The 17,739-nt window shown below is 43.7% G+C and overlaps 1 protein-coding gene across 1 annotated transcript; it reads right to left on the minus strand.

The window, feature by feature from the left end:
- Window positions 1-304: 304 nt before the first annotated feature.
- LOC116358857 (zinc finger protein 883-like) lies at window positions 305-16,525 on the minus strand. The gene is made up of 2 exons (XM_031811107.1): window positions 15,861-16,525; window positions 305-2,946 (listed from the first exon to the last, which is right to left on the minus strand). Exons 1-2 carry the CDS (start codon window positions 16,225-16,227, stop codon window positions 1,697-1,699), a joined length of 1,617 nt encoding a protein of 538 aa, XP_031666967.1. The 5' UTR covers window positions 16,228-16,525; the 3' UTR covers window positions 305-1,696.
- Between the last annotated feature and the right edge of the window lie 1,214 nt (window positions 16,526-17,739).

Genomic DNA, 17,739 nt, shown 5'->3' on the forward strand with positions numbered 1-17,739 from the left:
CTCTCTCTGACCCTCGCTCTCTCCCTCTGACCCTCGCTCCCTCTCTCTGACCCTCGCTCCCTCTCTCTGACCCTCGCTCCCTCTCTGACCCTCGCTCCCTCTCTGACCCTCGCTCCCTCTCTGACCCTCGCTCTCCCTCTCTGACTCTCGCTCCCTCCCTCTGACCCTCGCTCTCTCTCTCTGACCCCCGCTCCCCCCCTCTCTCTGACCCCCGCTCCCCCCCTCTCTCTGACTCCCGCTCCCCCCATATCTCTGACCTACTCCCCCCCTATCTCTGACCTACTCCCCCCCCGCCTCTCTCTGACCTACTCCCCCCCTCTCTCTGACCCTATGGTGTTCATTTTTATAAAAACAAACAGAAAAAATTTAAGAGATCATAACACATGACAACAACATGACATTTAGTGGCAGAAAGTATTTACAACCAAAAACACGCTCTCTCCCTCTGACCCTCGCTTTCTCTCTGACCCTCTCCCTCCCTGACCCCCCACCCCTGACTCCCCCATCTCTGACCCTCGCTCTCTCCCCCGTCTCTGACCCTATGGTGTTCATTTTTATAAAACAAACAGACAAAAAGATGAGATCATAACATGACAACAATATGACATGTAGAACACTGTACATCCCAGTGAGCACAATACATTAATAAGACGTATTGTCAACGTCTTGTGGTCATAGGGATGTTTGGAAAGAGCACTTAATTTATTCGAGATTTTTATAGTAGCTGTGAAAACAGATTACAATAATGAAACCTGGAGCCGAGGCTACATGATATGTCTCATACCTACTTTTCCAACATGAACTTCCTCAGGCTTTTGGAGAGCAACTACATCAAAACATCCCATTTATTGTCCTGTTCCTCCATCTATAACATTTTCTATAAATGTTCCATTTACAAAATTAAAAATCATTTGACATTAGAGCTGTCAAAAGTTGTAGGATTTTACAATATTATACATTATATTATTATTATGAAACAAGTTGAACACAAACACTATGACATCAATAGTTAGATTACAAATAGATCATTACTCTGTGTTCTACTACCCAGGTCTGGTGTTGGAGAGCATTCTACACTCTGTGTTCTACTACCCAGGTCTGGTGTTGGAGATCATTCTACACTCTGTGTTCTACTACCCAGGTCTGGTGTTGGAGATCATTCTACACTCTGTGTTCTACTACCCAGGTCTGGTGTTGGAGATCATTCTACACTCTGTGTTCTACTACCCAGGTCTGGTGTTGGAGATCATTCTACACTCTGTGTTCTACTACCCAGGTCTGGTGTTGGAGATCATTCTACACTCTGTGTTCTACTACCCAGGTCTGGTGTTGGAGATCATTCTACACTCTGTGTTCTACTACCCAGGTCTGGTGTTGGAGATCATTCTACACTCTGTGTTCTACTACCCAGGTCTGGTGTTGGAGATCATTCTACACTCTGTGTTCTACTACCCAGGTCTGGTGTTGGAGATCATTCTACACTCTGTGTTCTACTACCCAGGTCTGGTGTTGGAGATCATTCTACACTCTGTGTTCTACTACCCAGGTCTGGTGTTGGAGATCATTCTACACTCTGTGTTCTACTACCCAGGTCTGGTGTTGGAGATCATTCTACACTCTGTGTTCTACTACCCAGGTCTGGTGTTGGAGATCATTCTACACTCTGTGTTCTACTACCCAGGTCTGGTGTTGGAGATCATTCTACACTCTGTGGCTCTCCTGCATGTATTTTCTTGTGCTTTGCCAGGGAGTCTGATCGAATAAAGCTCTTCCCACAATGATCACAGCTATAAGGCTTCTCTCCTGTGTGTTTTCTCTGGTGTCTTCTCAAGTCGCTTGAGGAAGTAAAGCTCATTCCACAGTCGGAGCAGTGGTACGGTTTCTCACCTGTGTGGATTCGTTTGTGTGTAGCCAGGGCAGTCCAGGTGGCAAAACTATCCTCACATACATCACAGCTGTAAGGTTTCTCTCCGGTGTGTGTTCTCTTGTGTACAGTCAGGTTTCCTGGCAAAGCAAAATGTTTCCCACATTGATCGCAGCTATAAGGCTGCTCTCCCGTGTGGGTTCTCTGGTGTACAGTCAGGTGTGCTGACTGAGTGAATCTCTTCCCACATTCATCACAGCTATAAGGCCTCTCTCCCGTGTGGGTTCTCTGGTGAACTATCAGGTTTGTTGCTGCAGCAAAGCTTTTCCCACATTGATCACAACTAAAAGTCCTCTCTGTGTGTAACCTCTGGTGTATAGTCAGTTTGTCTAATCCAGCAAAACTCATCCCACAATCTGAGCAGTGGTATAGTTTCTCTCCAGTGTGGATTCTCTGGTGTGATATCAGTCCACTTGATGTAGTAAAACTCATCCCACAGTCTGAGCAATGGTATGGTTTCTCTACAGTGTAGCTTCTCTGGTGCACAGTCAGATCAGCTGTGTGTCCTCTCTGGTGAACTAGATTCAGGTTCCTTGCGGCAGGAAAACTCTTCCCACACTGATCTCCTGTATGTGTTCTCTGGTGTGATATCAGTCCACCTGAGGTAGTAAAACTCATTCCACAGTCAGAGCAGTGGTAAGGTTTCTCACCTGTGTGTGTTCTCTGGTGAATTGTCAGGTTGCCTGACTGAGCAAAACTCTTCCCACATCGATCACAGCTGAAAGGTTTTTCTCCTGTGTGTGTTCTCCGATGAGATATCATCTGGCTACGTGTAGTAAAACTCCTTGCACAGTCGGCGCAGCTGTAAGGTTTCTCTCCTGTATGGATTCTCTGGTGTATTTTAAGATCTGAAGAAGAGATGAAACTCTTCCCACAGTCCGAGCAGCGGTGAGGTTTCTTCCCTGACGGTCTCTGCTGGTGTTTCTTGAGGTGTTCTGATCTGGAGAAACTAGTCTCTGCCTCTTCAGCGTCACAAGGTTGTTGAGGCTCCCCAGAGGAGCCACGATAGTTCAGTCTCTCTCCTGTGTGAACAACAAAGTCAGATGGTTAAAGGCTGAAATCCACTGTTTATTTGAGGTAAAAGTTGTACAATAATGTACGTCTTTAATGAATGTTTAACCTCACTAGGGTACGTGGGACGCTAGCACACGACTAACATCCAGTGAAATTGCAGAGTGCCAAATTCAAAAACAGAAATAGTCATTATAAAAATTCATAAATCATACAAGTTTAAAGATCAACTTCTTGTTAATCCACGGTGTCAGATTTCAAAAAAGGCTTTATGGCGAAAGCCTACCATGTGATAATCTGAGAACAGCGCCCAGCAGACAAATCATTACAAACAGTAACCTGCCAAGTACAGAAGTTACACAAGTCAGAAATAGCAATAAAATGAATCACTTACCTTTGATGATCTTCATATTGTTGCACTCACAATACTCCCATTTACTCAATAAATGTTAGTTTTGTTCGATAACGTCTCTTTTTATATCCAAAAACCTCAGTTTTGTTCACGCGTTTTGTTCAGTAATCCACTCAAAGGCAATCACAACAGCCAGATGAAAAATCCAAATATTATCCATAAAGTTCATAGAACAATGTTCAAACAATGTTAATAATCCTCAGGTTGTTTTTAGCCTAAGTTTTTCACAATGTTTTTTACTTTTATTTAACTAGGCAGGTCAGTTAACAAATTCTTATTATCATTGACAGCCTAGGAACAGTGGGTTAACTGCCTTGTTCAGGGACAGAAAGACCTTGTCAGCTTGGGGATTTGGACTTGCAACCTTCCGGTTACTAGTCCAAAGCTCTAACCACTAAGCTACCCTTCCACCCGATGTATTCTGAATATTACAGTGCAAGATGAGGAGTGCTACTGAAGGAAACTCACATTAAGCTCTGTGTCTAGGGGCCTCCCGGGTCGCGCAGCGGTTAATGGCACTGTACTGCAACGCCAGCTGTGACTCTGGGTTCGCGCCAAGGCTCTGTCGTAACCGGCTCTGTCGTAACCGACCGGGAGGTCCATGGGGCGACGCACAATTGGCCTAGAGGTCCGGGTTAGGGTTGGCCGGTAGGGATGTCCTTGTCTCATTGCGCACCAGCGACTCCTGTGGCGGGCCGGGCTAACCAAGTTGATTTGCGACAACACAAACATGACACATTGGTGCGTCTGGCTTCCGGGTTGGATGCACGCTGTGTTAAGAAGCAGTGCGGCTTGGTTGGGTTGTGTATCGGAGGACGCATGACTTTCAAACTTCGTCTCTCCCGAGCCCGTACGGGAGTTGTAGCGATGAGACATGATAGTAGCTACTAAAAACAACAATTGGATACCACGAAATTGGGGAGAAAAAGGGGTAAAAAAATCTAATTTAAATAAAAAAAGCTCTATTCACTAATTCACCACCGTGGGGGAAAACTCAGGGGAGTTCTCTCATAGGCTGACAGCAAAAATAGTTGCTTGTGAGTGAATTTCACACTACTTTTGGATTATTGGATTGTAAAGGCTCGTTTGAATGTCCTATAATGTTTGTGTTGTCGCAAATCAACTTTAAAAAAACACTTCAACCAGTAAAATGCGCGTTGGCTAGCTTTGCTACCAGCCTATGTCAATAAGCGTTAGCATTCCAGCTAACAGCTTTGCTACCAGCCTAGCATTAGCGTTCTAGCTAACAGCTTTGCTACCAGCCTATGTCAATAAGCGTTAGCATTCCAGCTAACAGCTTTGCTACCAGCCTAGCATTAGCATTCTAGCTAACAGCTTTGCTACCAGCCTTTGTCAATAAATGTTAGCATTCTAGCTAAAAGCTTTGCTACCAGTCTAGCATTAGCATTTGCGCTAACAACTGCTGCATCCCCCCCAAAAAATATTTTGCAACTATCACAACCAAATATAATTATTGATAATCAATCAATAATCAAAACACTATAAGCCTATAAGAACCTAGCCTGTCTCTCACCATGCCTTGGGTGTTTCTGAATATAGGATATGAGGTTATCCTAGCCTGTCTCTCACCATGCCTTGGGTGTTTCTGAATATAGGATATGAGGTTATCCTAGCCTGTCTCTCACCATGCCTTGGGTGTTTCTGAATATAGGATATGAGGTTATCCTAGCCTGTCTCTCACCATGCCTTGGGTGTTTCTGAATATAGGATATGAGGTTATCCTAGCCTGTCTCTCACCATGCCTGGGGTGTTTCTGAATATAGGATATGAGGTTATCCTAGCCTGTCTCTTACCATGCCTTGGGTGTTTCTGAATATAGGATATGAGGTTATCCTAGCCTGTCTCTTAATGAAACTCACCATGCCTTGGGTGTTTCTGAATATAGGATATGAGGTTATCCTAGCCTGTCTCTCACCATGCCTTGGGTGTTTCTGAATATAGGATATGAGGTTATCCTAGCCTGTCTCTCACCATGCCTTGGGTGTTTCTGAATATAGGATATGAGGTTATCCTAGCCTGTCTCTTACCATGCCTTGGGTGTTTCTGAATATAGGATATGAGGTTATCCTAGCCTGTCTCTCACCATGCCTTGGGTGTTTCTGAATATAGGATATGAGGTTATCCTAGCCTGTCTCTCACCATGCCTTGGGTGTTTCTGAATATAGGATATGAGGTTATCCTAGCCTGTCTCTTACCATGCCTTGGGTGTTTCTGAATATAGGATATGAGGTTATCCTAGCCTGTCTCTTAATGAAACTCACCATGCCTTGGGTGTTTCTGAATATAGGATATGAGGTTATCCTAGCCTGTCTCTCACCATGCCTTGGGTGTTTCTGAATATAGGATATGAGGTTATCCTAGCCTGTCTCTCACCATGCCTTGGGTGTTTCTGAATATAGGATATGAGGTTATCCTAGCCTGTCTCTTACCATGCCTTGGGTGTTTCTGAATATAGGATATGAGGTTATCCTAGCCTGTCTCTCACCATGCCTTGGGTGTTTCTGAATATAGGATATGAGGTTATCCTAGCCTGTCTCTCACCATGCCTTGGGTGTTTCTGAATATAGGATATGAGGTTATCCTAGCCTGTCTCTCACCATGCCTTGGGTGTTTCTGAATATAGGATATGAGGTTATCCTAGCCTGTCTCTCACCATGCCTTGGGTGTTTCTGAATATAGGATATGAGGTTATCCTAGCCTGTCTCTCACCATGCCTTGGGTGTTTCTGAATATAGGATATGAGGTTATCCTAGCCTGTCTCTTAATGAAACTCACCATGCCTTGGGTGTTTCTGAATATAGGATATGAGGTTATCCTAGCCTGTCTCTCACCATGCCTTGGGTGTTTCTGAATATAGGATATGAGGTTATCCTAGCCTGTCTCTCACCATGCCTTGGGTGTTTCTGAATATAGGATATGAGGTTATCCTAGCCTGTCTCTCACCATGCCTTGGGTGTTTCTGAATATAGGATATGAGGTTATCCTAGCCTGTCTCTCACCATGCCTTGGGTGTTTCTGAATATAGGATATGAGGTTATCCTAGCCTGTCTCTTAATGAAACTCACCATGCCTTGGGTGTTTCTGAATATAGGATATGAGGTTATCCTAGCCTGTCTCTCACCATGCCTTGGGTGTTTCTGAATATAGGATATGAGGTTATCCTAGCCTGTCTCTCACCATGCCTTGGGTGTTTCTGAATATAGGATATGAGGTTATCCTAGCCTGTCTCTCACCATGCCTTGGGTGTTTCTGAATATAGGATATGAGGTTATCCTAGCCTGTCTCTCACCATGCCTTGGGTGTTTCTGAATATAGGATATGAGGTTATCCTAGCCTGTCTCTCACCATGCCTTGGGTGTTTCTGAATATAGGATATGAGGTTATCCTAGCCTGTCTCTCACCATGCCTTGGGTGTTTCTGAATATAGGATATGAGGTTATCCTAGCCTGTCTCTTAATGAAACTCACCATGCCTTGGGTGTTTCTGAATATAGGATATGAGGTTATCCTAGCCTGTCTCTCACCATGCCTTGGGTGTTTCTGAATATAGGATATGAGGTTATCCTAGCCTGTCTCTCACCATGCCTTGGGTGTTTCTGAATATAGGATATGAGGTTATCCTAGCCTGTCTCTCACCATGCCTTGGGTGTTTCTGAATATAGGATATGAGGTTATCCTAGCCTGTCTCTCACCATGCCTTGGGTGTTTCTGAATATAGGATATGAGGTTATCCTAGCCTGTCTCTTAATGAAACTCACCATGCCTTGGGTGTTTCTGAATATAGGATATGAGGTTATCCTAGCCTGTCTCTCACCATGCCTTGGGTGTTTCTGAATATAGGATATGAGGTTATCCTAGCCTGTCTCTCACCATGCCTTGGGTGTTTCTGAATATAGGATATGAGGTTATCCTAGCCTGTCTCTTACCATGCCTTGGGTGTTTCTGAATATAGGATATGAGGTTATCCTAGCCTGTCTCTCACCATGCCTTGGGTGTTTCTGAATATAGGATATGAGGTTATCCTAGCCTGTCTCTTAATGAAACTCACCATGCCTTGGGTGTTTCTGAATATAGGATATGAGGTTATCCTAGCCTGTCTCTCACCATGCCTTGGGTGTTTCTGAATATAGGATATGAGGTTATCCTAGCCTGTCTCTCACCATGCCTTGGGTGTTTCTGAATATAGGATATGAGGTTATCCTAGCCTGTCTCTTAATGAAACTCACCATGCCTTGGGTGTTTCTGAATATAGGATATGAGGTTATCCTAGCCTGTCTCTCACCATGCCTTGGGTGTTTCTGAATATAGGATATGAGGTTATCCTAGCCTGTCTCTCACCATGCCTTGGGTGTTTCTGAATATAGGATATGAGGTTATCCTAGCCTGTCTCTCACCATGCCTTGGGTGTTTCTGAATATAGGATATGAGGTTATCCTAGCCTGTCTCTCACCATGCCTTGGGTGTTTCTGAATATAGGATATGAGGTTATCCTAGCCTGTCTCTCACCATGCCTTGGGTGTTTCTGAATATAGGATATGAGGTTATCCTAGCCTGTCTCTCACCATGCCTTGGGTGTTTCTGAATATAGGATATGAGGTTATCCTAGCCTGTCTCTTAATGAAACTCACCATGCCTTGGGTGTTTCTGAATATAGGATATGAGGTTATCCTAGCCTGTCTCTCACCATGCCTTGGGTGTTTCTGAATATAGGATATGAGGTTATCCTAGCCTGTCTCTCACCATGCCTTGGGTGTTTCTGAATATAGGATATGAGGTTATCCTAGCCTGTCTCTCACCATGCCTTGGGTGTTTCTGAATATAGGATATGAGGTTATCCTAGCCTGTCTCTCACCATGCCTTGGGTGTTTCTGAATATAGGATATGAGGTTATCCTAGCCTGTCTCTTAATGAAACTCACCATGCCTTGGGTGTTTCTGAATATAGGATATGAGGTTATCCTAGCCTGTCTCTCACCATGCCTTGGGTGTTTCTGAATATAGGATATGAGGTTATCCTAGCCTGTCTCTCACCATGCCTTGGGTGTTTCTGAATATAGGATATGAGGTTATCCTAGCCTGTCTCTCACCATGCCTTGGGTGTTTCTGAATATAGGATATGAGGTTATCCTAGCCTGTCTCTCACCATGCCTTGGGTGTTTCTGAATATAGGATATGAGGTTATCCTAGCCTGTCTCTTAATGAAACTCACCATGCCTTGGGTGTTTCTGAATATAGGATATGAGGTTATCCTAGCCTGTCTCTCACCATGCCTTGGGTGTTTCTGAATATAGGATATGAGGTTATCCTAGCCTGTCTCTCACCATGCCTTGGGTGTTTCTGAATATAGGATATGAGGTTATCCTAGCCTGTCTCTTAATGAAACTCACCATGCCTTGGGTGTTTCTGAATATAGGATATGAGGTTATCCTAGCCTGTCTCTTAATGAAACTCACCATGCCTTGGGTGTTTCTGAATATAGGATATGAGGTTATCCTAGCCTGTCTCTTAATGAAACTCACCATGCCTTGGGTGTTTCTGAATATAGGATATGAGGTTATCCTAGCCTGTCTCTTAATGAAACTCACCATGCCTTGGGTGTTTCTGAATATAGGATATGAGGTTATCCTAGCCTGTCTCTCACCATGCCTTGGGTGTTTCTGAATATAGGATATGAGGTTATCCTAGCCTGTCTCTCACCATGCCTTGGGTGTTTCTGAATATAGGATATGAGGTTATCCTAGCCTGTCTCTCACCATGCCTTGGGTGTTTCTGAATATAGGATATGAGGTTATCCTAGCCTGTCTCTCACCATGCCTTGGGTGTTTCTGAATATAGGATATGAGGTTATCCTAGCCTGTCTCTCACCATGCCTTGGGTGTTTCTGAATATAGGATATGAGGTTATCCTAGCCTGTCTCTTAATGAAACTCACCATGCCTTGGGTGTTTCTGAATATAGGATATGAGGTTATCCTAGCCTGTCTCTTAATGAAACTCACCATGCCTTGGGTGTTTCTGAATATAGGATATGAGGTTATCCTAGCCTGTCTCTCACCATGCCTTGGGTGTTTCTGAATATAGGATATGAGGTTATCCTAGCCTGTCACCATGCCTTGGGTGTTTCTGAATATAGGATATGAGGTTATCCTAGCCTGTCTCTTAATGAAACTCACCATGCCTTGGGTGTTTCTGAATATAGGATATGAGGTTATCCTAGCCTGTCTCTCACCATGCCTTGGGTGTTTCTGAATATAGGATATGAGGTTATCCTAGCCTGTCTCTCACCATGCCTTGGGTGTTTCTGAATATAGGATATGAGGTTATCCTAGCCTGTCTCTCACCATGCCTTGGGTGTTTCTGAATATAGGATATGAGGTTATCCTAGCCTGTCTCTCACCATGCCTTGGGTGTTTCTGAATATAGGATATGAGGTTATCCTAGCCTGTCTCTTAATGAAACTCACCATGCCTTGGGTGTTTCTGAATATAGGATATGAGGTTATCCTAGCCTGTCTCTCACCATGCCTTGGGTGTTTCTGAATATAGGATATGAGGTTATCCTAGCCTGTCTCTTAATGAAACTCACCATGCCTTGGGTGTTTCTGAATATAGGATATGAGGTTATCCTAGCCTGTCTCTTAATGAAACTCACCATGCCTTGGGTGTTTCTGAATATAGGATATGAGGTTATCCTAGCCTGTCTCTCACCATGCCTTGGGTGTTTCTGAATATAGGATATGAGGTTATCCTAGCCTGTCTCTTAATGAAACTCACCATGCCTTGGGTGTTTCTGAATATAGGATATGAGGTTATCCTAGCCTGTCTCTTAATGAAACTCACCATGCCTTGGGTGTTTCTGAATATAGGATATGAGGTTATCCTAGCCTGTCTCTCACCATGCCTTGGGTGTTTCTGAATATAGGATATGAGGTTATCCTAGCCTGTCTCTCACCATGCCTTGGGTGTTTCTGAATATAGGATATGAGGTTATCCTAGCCTGTCTCTTAATGAAACTCACCATGCCTTGGGTGTTTCTGAATATAGGATATGAGGTTATCCTAGCCTGTCTCTTAATGAAACTCACCATGCCTTGGGTGTTTCTGAATATAGGATATGAGGTTATCCTAGCCTGTCTCTCACCATGCCTTGGGTGTTTCTGAATATAGGATATGAGGTTATCCTAGCCTGTCTCTTAATGAAACTCACCATGCCTTGGGTGTTTCTGAATATAGGATATGAGGTTATCCTAGCCTGTCTCTCACCATGCCTTGGGTGTTTCTGAATATAGGATATGAGGTTATCCTAGCCTGTCTCTCACCATGCCTTGGGTGTTTCTGAATATAGGATATGAGGTTATCCTAGCCTGTCTCTCACCATGCCTTGGGTGTTTCTGAATATAGGATATGAGGTTATCCTAGCCTGTCTCTCACCATGCCTTGGGTGTTTCTGAATATAGGATATGAGGTTATCCTAGCCTGTCTCTCACCATGCCTTGGGTGTTTCTGAATATAGGATATGAGGTTATCCTAGCCTGTCTCTCACCATGCCTTGGGTGTTTCTGAATATAGGATATGAGGTTATCCTAGCCTGTCTCTCACCATGCCTTGGGTGTTTCTGAATATAGGATATGAGGTTATCCTAGCCTGTCTCTTAATGAAACTCACCATGCCTTGGGTGTTTCTGAATATAGGATATGAGGTTATCCTAGCCTGTCTCTTAATGAAACTCACCATGCCTTGGGTGTTTCTGAATATAGGATATGAGGTTATCCTAGCCTGTCTCTCACCATGCCTTGGGTGTTTCTGAATATAGGATATGAGGTTATCCTAGCCTGTCTCTTAATGAAACTCACCATGCCTTGGGTGTTTCTGAATATAGGATATGAGGTTATCCTAGCCTGTCTCTTAATGAAACTCACCATGCCTTGGGTGTTTCTGAATATAGGATATGAGGTTATCCTAGCCTGTCTCTCACCATGCCTTGGGTGTTTCTGAATATAGGATATGAGGTTATCCTAGCCTGTCTCTCACCATGCCTTGGGTGTTTCTGAATATAGGATATGAGGTTATCCTAGCCTGTCTCTTAATGAAACTCACCATGCCTTGGGTGTTTCTGAATATAGGATATGAGGTTATCCTAGCCTGTCTCTTAATGAAACTCACCATGCCTTGGGTGTTTCTGAATATAGGATATGAGGTTATCCTAGCCTGTCTCTCACCATGCCTTGGGTGTTTCTGAATATAGGATATGAGGTTATCCTAGCCTGTCTCTTAATGAAACTCACCATGCCTTGGGTGTTTCTGAATATAGGATATGAGGTTATCCTAGCCTGTCTCTTACCATGCCTTGGGTGTTTCTGAATATAGGATATGAGGTTATCCTAGCCTGTCTCTCACCATGCCTTGGGTGTTTCTGAATATAGGATATGAGGTTATCCTAGCCTGTCTCTTAATGAAACTCACCATGCCTTGGGTGTTTCTGAATATAGGATATGAGGTTATCCTAGCCTGTCTCTTAATGAAACTCACCATGCCTTGGGTGTTTCTGAATATAGGATATGAGGTTATCCTAGCCTGTCTCTTAATGAAACTCACCATGCCTTGGGTGTTTCTGAATATAGGATATGAGGTTATCCTAGCCTGTCTCTCACCATGCCTTGGGTGTTTCTGAATATAGGATATGAAGTTATCCTAGCCTGTCTCTTAATGAAACTCACCATGCCTTGGGTGTTTCTGAATATAGGATATGAGGTTATCCTAGCCTGTCTCTTAATGAAACTCACCATGCCTTGGGTGTTTCTGAATATAGGATATGAGGTTATCCTAGCCTGTCTCTTAATGAAACTCACCAAGTCTTGGGTGTTTCTGAATATAGGATATGAGGTTATCCTAGCCTGTCTCTTAATGAAACTCACCATGCCTTGGGTGTTTCTGAATATAGGATATGAGGTTATCCTAGCCTGTCTCTCACCATGCCTTGGGTGTTTCTGAATATAGGATATGAGGTTATCCTAGCCTGTCTCTTAATGAAACTCACCATGCCTTGGGTGTTTCTGAATATAGGATATGAGGTTATCCTAGCCTGTCTCTCACCATGCCTTGGGTGTTTCTGAATATAGGATATGAGGTTATCCTAGCCTGTCTCTCACCATGCCTTGGGTGTTTCTGAATATAGGATATGAGGTTATCCTAGCCTGTCTCTTAATGAAACTCACCATGCCTTGGGTGTTTCTGAATATAGGATATGAGGTTATCCTAGCCTGTCTCTTAATGAAACTCACCAAGTCTTGGGTGTTTCTGAATATAGGATATGAGGTTATCCTAGCCTGTCTCTCACCATGCCTTGGGTGTTTCTGAATATAGGATATGAGGTTATCCTAGCCTGTCTCACCATGCCTGGGGTGTTTCTGAATATAGGATATGAGGTTATCCTAGCCTGTCTCTCACCATGCCTTGGGTGTTTCTGAATATAGGATATGAGGTTATCCTAGCCTGTCTCTCACCATGCTTTGGGTGTTTCTGAATATAGGATATGAGGTTATCCTAGCCTCTCTTAATGAAACTCACCAAGTCTTGGAAACTTGCACTTTGCTCAGTTTCTTCTTGTCACATGCAGCTGATTTCCACTTTGTCTCAGAGTTAGGAGATGGTTATTCTCATGTTGGATAGTGAATTAATCTCGGTCATGTACTGGATACCTTGCATAACATTAACACACGGGTGACCAGTCTAGAACCTTACAGCTCTAATGGGTGACCAGTCCAGAACCTTACAGCTCTAATGGGTGACCAGTCCAGAACCTTACAGCTCTAATGGGTGACCAGTCCAGAACCTTACAGCTCTAATGGGCGACCAGTCTAGAACCTTACAGCTCTAATGGGTGACCAGTCCAGAACCTTACAGCTCTAATGGGTGACCAGTCCAGAGCCTTACAACTGTAATGGGTGACCAGTCCAGAGCCTTACAATTCTAATGGGTGACCAGTCCAGAGCCTTACCATGTACAACTCTAATGGGTGACCATTCCAGAACCTTCTACATTCAGACAGCAGTGAATCTCATACCATTACCAAAGTTCTGCTGCTCCAGGGGCCTCTTTGGCTTCCCAACACCCTATTCCAGGGTCTACATGTAAACAGCTGCCAAAAAGGTCTCTCAGTTGCCCCGCTGGTTGTAAGAAGAGAGACGTTGTTGGCAGCTGTTTACATATGGACCCAGGGTATTGGGAATCCAAAGAGGCTCCTAGCTTTGCGTACTAATTGGTTGATGATGTCATTGGAAACACCTTAACCTTCCTCTGTCTTTGTTTTACTACGAAACAAAGAAACTCACCATTTTCACAAACTATTTATAAACACAAACTACAGTTGAAGTCGGAACGTTTACATGCACCTTCGCCAAATACATTTAAACTCAGTTTTTCACAATTCCTGACATTTAATCCTAGTAAAAAAATCCCTGTTTTAGGACAGTTAGGATCACCACTTTATTTTAAGAATAATAGTAGAAAGATTTATTTCAGCTTTTATTTATTTGATCAGATTCCTAGTGGGTCAGAAATTTCTCAGACACTCAATTAGTATTTGGTAACATTGGCTTTAAATTGTTTAACTTGGGTCAGACGTTTCAGGTAGCCTTCAAAAAGCTTCCCACAATAAGTTGGGGGCATTTTGTCCCATTCCTCCTGACAGAGCTGGTGTAACTGAGTCAGGTTTGTAGGCCTCCTTGCTCGCACACGCTTTTTCAGTTCTGCCCACACATTTTCTATATGATTGAGGTCAGGGCTTTGTGATGGACACTCAAATACCTTGACTTCATTGTCCTGAAGGTAATCATTTAAAAGCTGTCTTAACAGACAAAAAAAAACAGCCTGAAGTTTCGCCCCCTTAGGCTTCATCAGAAGATGATTAGACAACGAACAAATAGGAACTTCAAAAGGAGAAAAAGGGGCTGTTCCCCCCAACCTGTAGCTGCTGCTGATTGGTCCAACAAATTTTGCCCAGAGGGGCTGTTCCCTATAGCTTTATAGAACGTTCCTGGCACGGTCTAGGTTAAGGTTATGGGAATATTAACCTGGCACTAACCCTAGTCTAGTCTCTATGTTAGTGTAAACTGCTTGTAATCCTAGTCTAGTCTCTATGTTAGTGTAAAGAGAAACGATATCAATAGACGAGAGAGAGAAAATGTATTCTTGGATATTTTCATTTCCTTCCATTTGTTGAGGAATTTGTACGTATCTTGAACATAACTAGAATGTTTCTGAGATAGAGGGTAAGAGTCTATATACTCTCTGCTATATTATAGGACTCTGAGCCACAATCACTCACTATCGGATGTCCGTATGGAACACCGGAAAGGGACAGTCCAAGTATCCGAGGCTTTGTGGATTTTAGGTAACAAGTAAAACTGTCTGGGTCTAGGGGAATCTGGCCCAGAAAGACGAGCCATTTGTCTGAAAGTAAACCGTCTGGGTCTAGGGGAATCTGGCCCAGAAAGAGGAGCCATTTGTTTGTTCTGTAATATAATTTAGTTCAGTAAGTAAACTGTCTGGGTCTAGGGGAATCTGGCCCAGAAAGAGGAGCCATTTGTTTGTTCTGTAATATAATTTAGTTCAGTAAGTAAACTGTCTGGGTCTAGGGGAATCTGGCCCAGAAAGAGGAGCCATTTGTTTGTTCTGTAATATAATTTAGTTCAGTAAGTAAACTGTCTGGGTCTAGGGGAATCTGGCCCAGAAAGAGGAGCCATTTGTTTGTTCTGTAATATAATTTAGTTCAGTAAGTAAACTGTCTGGGTCTAGGGGAATCTGGCCCAGAAAGAGGAGCCATTTGTTTGTTCTGTAATATAATTTAGTTCAGTAAGTATTACCATTTCCTCTCGGGTTAGGTTTTGTGTTTTACAAATGTATTGAGTGAGGCAAATGGGGAATAATGTTTGTCTATTGGTCAACTGTCAACTATGAGGTACTGTACTTGATCCCCATTATAACAATCTGAGATCCTTCATCTTTTATTCATTTTAATTTGATTTATTTTAGAATACGAAAACTCACTAGCTTCTAAAACTCTCGTCTTCCTAAAACTCACTAGATTCTAGAACTCTCGTCTTCCTAAAACTCACTTGATTCTAAAACTCTCGTCTTCCTAAAACTCACTAGATTCTAGAACTCTAGTCTTCCTAAAACTCACTAGATTCTAGAACTCTCGTCTTCCTAAAACTCACTTGATTCTAAAACTCTCGTCTTCCTAAAACTCACTAGATTCTAGAACTCTAGTCTTCCTAAAACTCACTAGATTCTAGAACTCTCGTCTTCCTAAAACTCACTAGATTCTAGAACTCTCGTCTTCCTAAAACTCACTAGATTCTAGAACTCTCGTCTTCCTAAAAACTCACTAGATTCTAGAACTCTCGTCTTCCTAAAACTCACTCGATTCTAGAACTCTCGTCTTCCTAAAAACTCACTAGATTCTAGAACTCCCGTCTTCCTTAAGACAGTACTTACCGGTGTTAATCAGATCTCCTGACTCCTCTTCCAATATGACAGTTATCTCTCCCTCTTTCTCCTCCTTCACTCCAAAAACTGCAACCTCCTCTTTTTTTACAGTCACATCCTCCTCTTCTTCTTTCACTCTGATCGGGTCTTCCTCTTCTTTCACTGAAACGTCTTTCTCTTCTTCTTTCACTGTAACAGCCTCACCCTCTACTTGTTTTTGTATTGTAACATCCTCCTCTTCCTCTACTTCTTGTTTTACTGTAACAGCCTCCTCTTGATTCTCCTCTTTCACGACAACATTCAGCCACAGACCCTCTTTCTCCGTCCAGCAGACCCCCTCCTCTTCATCAGGAGGAGAGTAGCTTGGTGAACTCATGGTCGGGGGATGTTAGCTAACAGTTAGCTAGCTAGGCTAATGCTAACTTAACAAGCCAGCTAGCTGACTAATAACAAGGTAAATAGGAAATTAAATGAGATAATTAGCTAAACGACAGAAATGTGTTCAAAACAGAGTGGCTCATATACCAGAAAGCGTCTAAAGAGATGGGACGGTTCCGCTATGTTGGTTAGCAAGCTACGGAGATGGCTGACCAGCTGTTGTTGTCTTTCTTCTTTTAGATTTTATTTAACCGGCCGAGAGGTGCAAACACCGCCCCCTACTGTGCTGGAGTGTGAGTCCGGTTACGACCTATCACTACCGCTATAACCTTCTCTTATCTAACCCTGCATATCTAACTAAATAAAATAATTCCCTACAAACTAAACTACTCCCATCACCACCACCCAATCCTATTCCCAGTCCAAACTACTCCCATCACCACCACCCAATCCTATTCCCAGTCCAAACGTCTCCCATCACCACCACCCAATCCTATTCCCAGTCCAAACTACTCCCATCACTACCACCCAATCCTATTCCCAGTCCAAACTACTCCCATCACCACCACCCAATCCTATTCCCAGTCCAAACTACTCCCATCACCACCAGCCAATCCTATTCCCAGTCCAAACTACTCCCATCACCACCAGCCAATCCTATTCCCAGTCCAAACTACTCCTATCACCACCAGCCAATCCTATTCCCAGTCCAAACTACTCCCATCACTACCACCCAATCCTATTCCCAGTCCAAACGTCTCTGTCATACAACCTCTCCCTGTCTACATCGTTACATTTCCCCAACCCATTCCCTCTACCATACAGCCCCATTACCCATTCCCTCTACCATACAGTCCCATTACCCATTCCCTCTACCATACAGCCCCATTACCCATTCCCTCTACCATACAGCCCCATTACCCATTCCCTCTACCATACAGCCCCATTACCCATTCCCTCTACCATACAGCCCCATTACCCATTCCCTCTACCATACAGCCCCATTACCCATTCCCTCTACCATACAGCCCCATTACCCATTCCCTCTACCATACAGCCCCATTACCCATTCCCTCTACCATACAGCCCCATTACCCATTCCCTCTACCATACAGCCCCATTACCTCTACCATACAGCCCCATTACCCATTCCCTCTACCATACAGCCCCATTACCCATTCCCTCTATCATACAGCCCCATTACCCATTCCCTCTACCATACAGCCCCATTACCCATTCCCTCTACCATACAGCCCCATTACCCATTCCCTCTACCATACAGCCCCATTACCCATTCCCTCTACCATACAGCCCCATTACCCATTCCCTCTACCATACAGCCCCATTACCCATTCCCTCTACCATACAGCCCCATTACCCATTCCCTCTACCATGCAGCCCCATTACCCATTCCCTCTACCATACAGCCCCATTACCCATTCCCTCTACCATACAGCCCCATTACCCATTCCCTCTACCATACAGCCCCATTACCCATTCCCTCTACCAT

Source organism: Oncorhynchus kisutch, unplaced genomic scaffold, assembly GCF_002021735.2.
Source record: "Oncorhynchus kisutch isolate 150728-3 unplaced genomic scaffold, Okis_V2 Okis01b-Okis20b_hom, whole genome shotgun sequence".
NCBI lineage: Eukaryota > Metazoa > Chordata > Actinopteri > Salmoniformes > Salmonidae > Oncorhynchus > Oncorhynchus kisutch.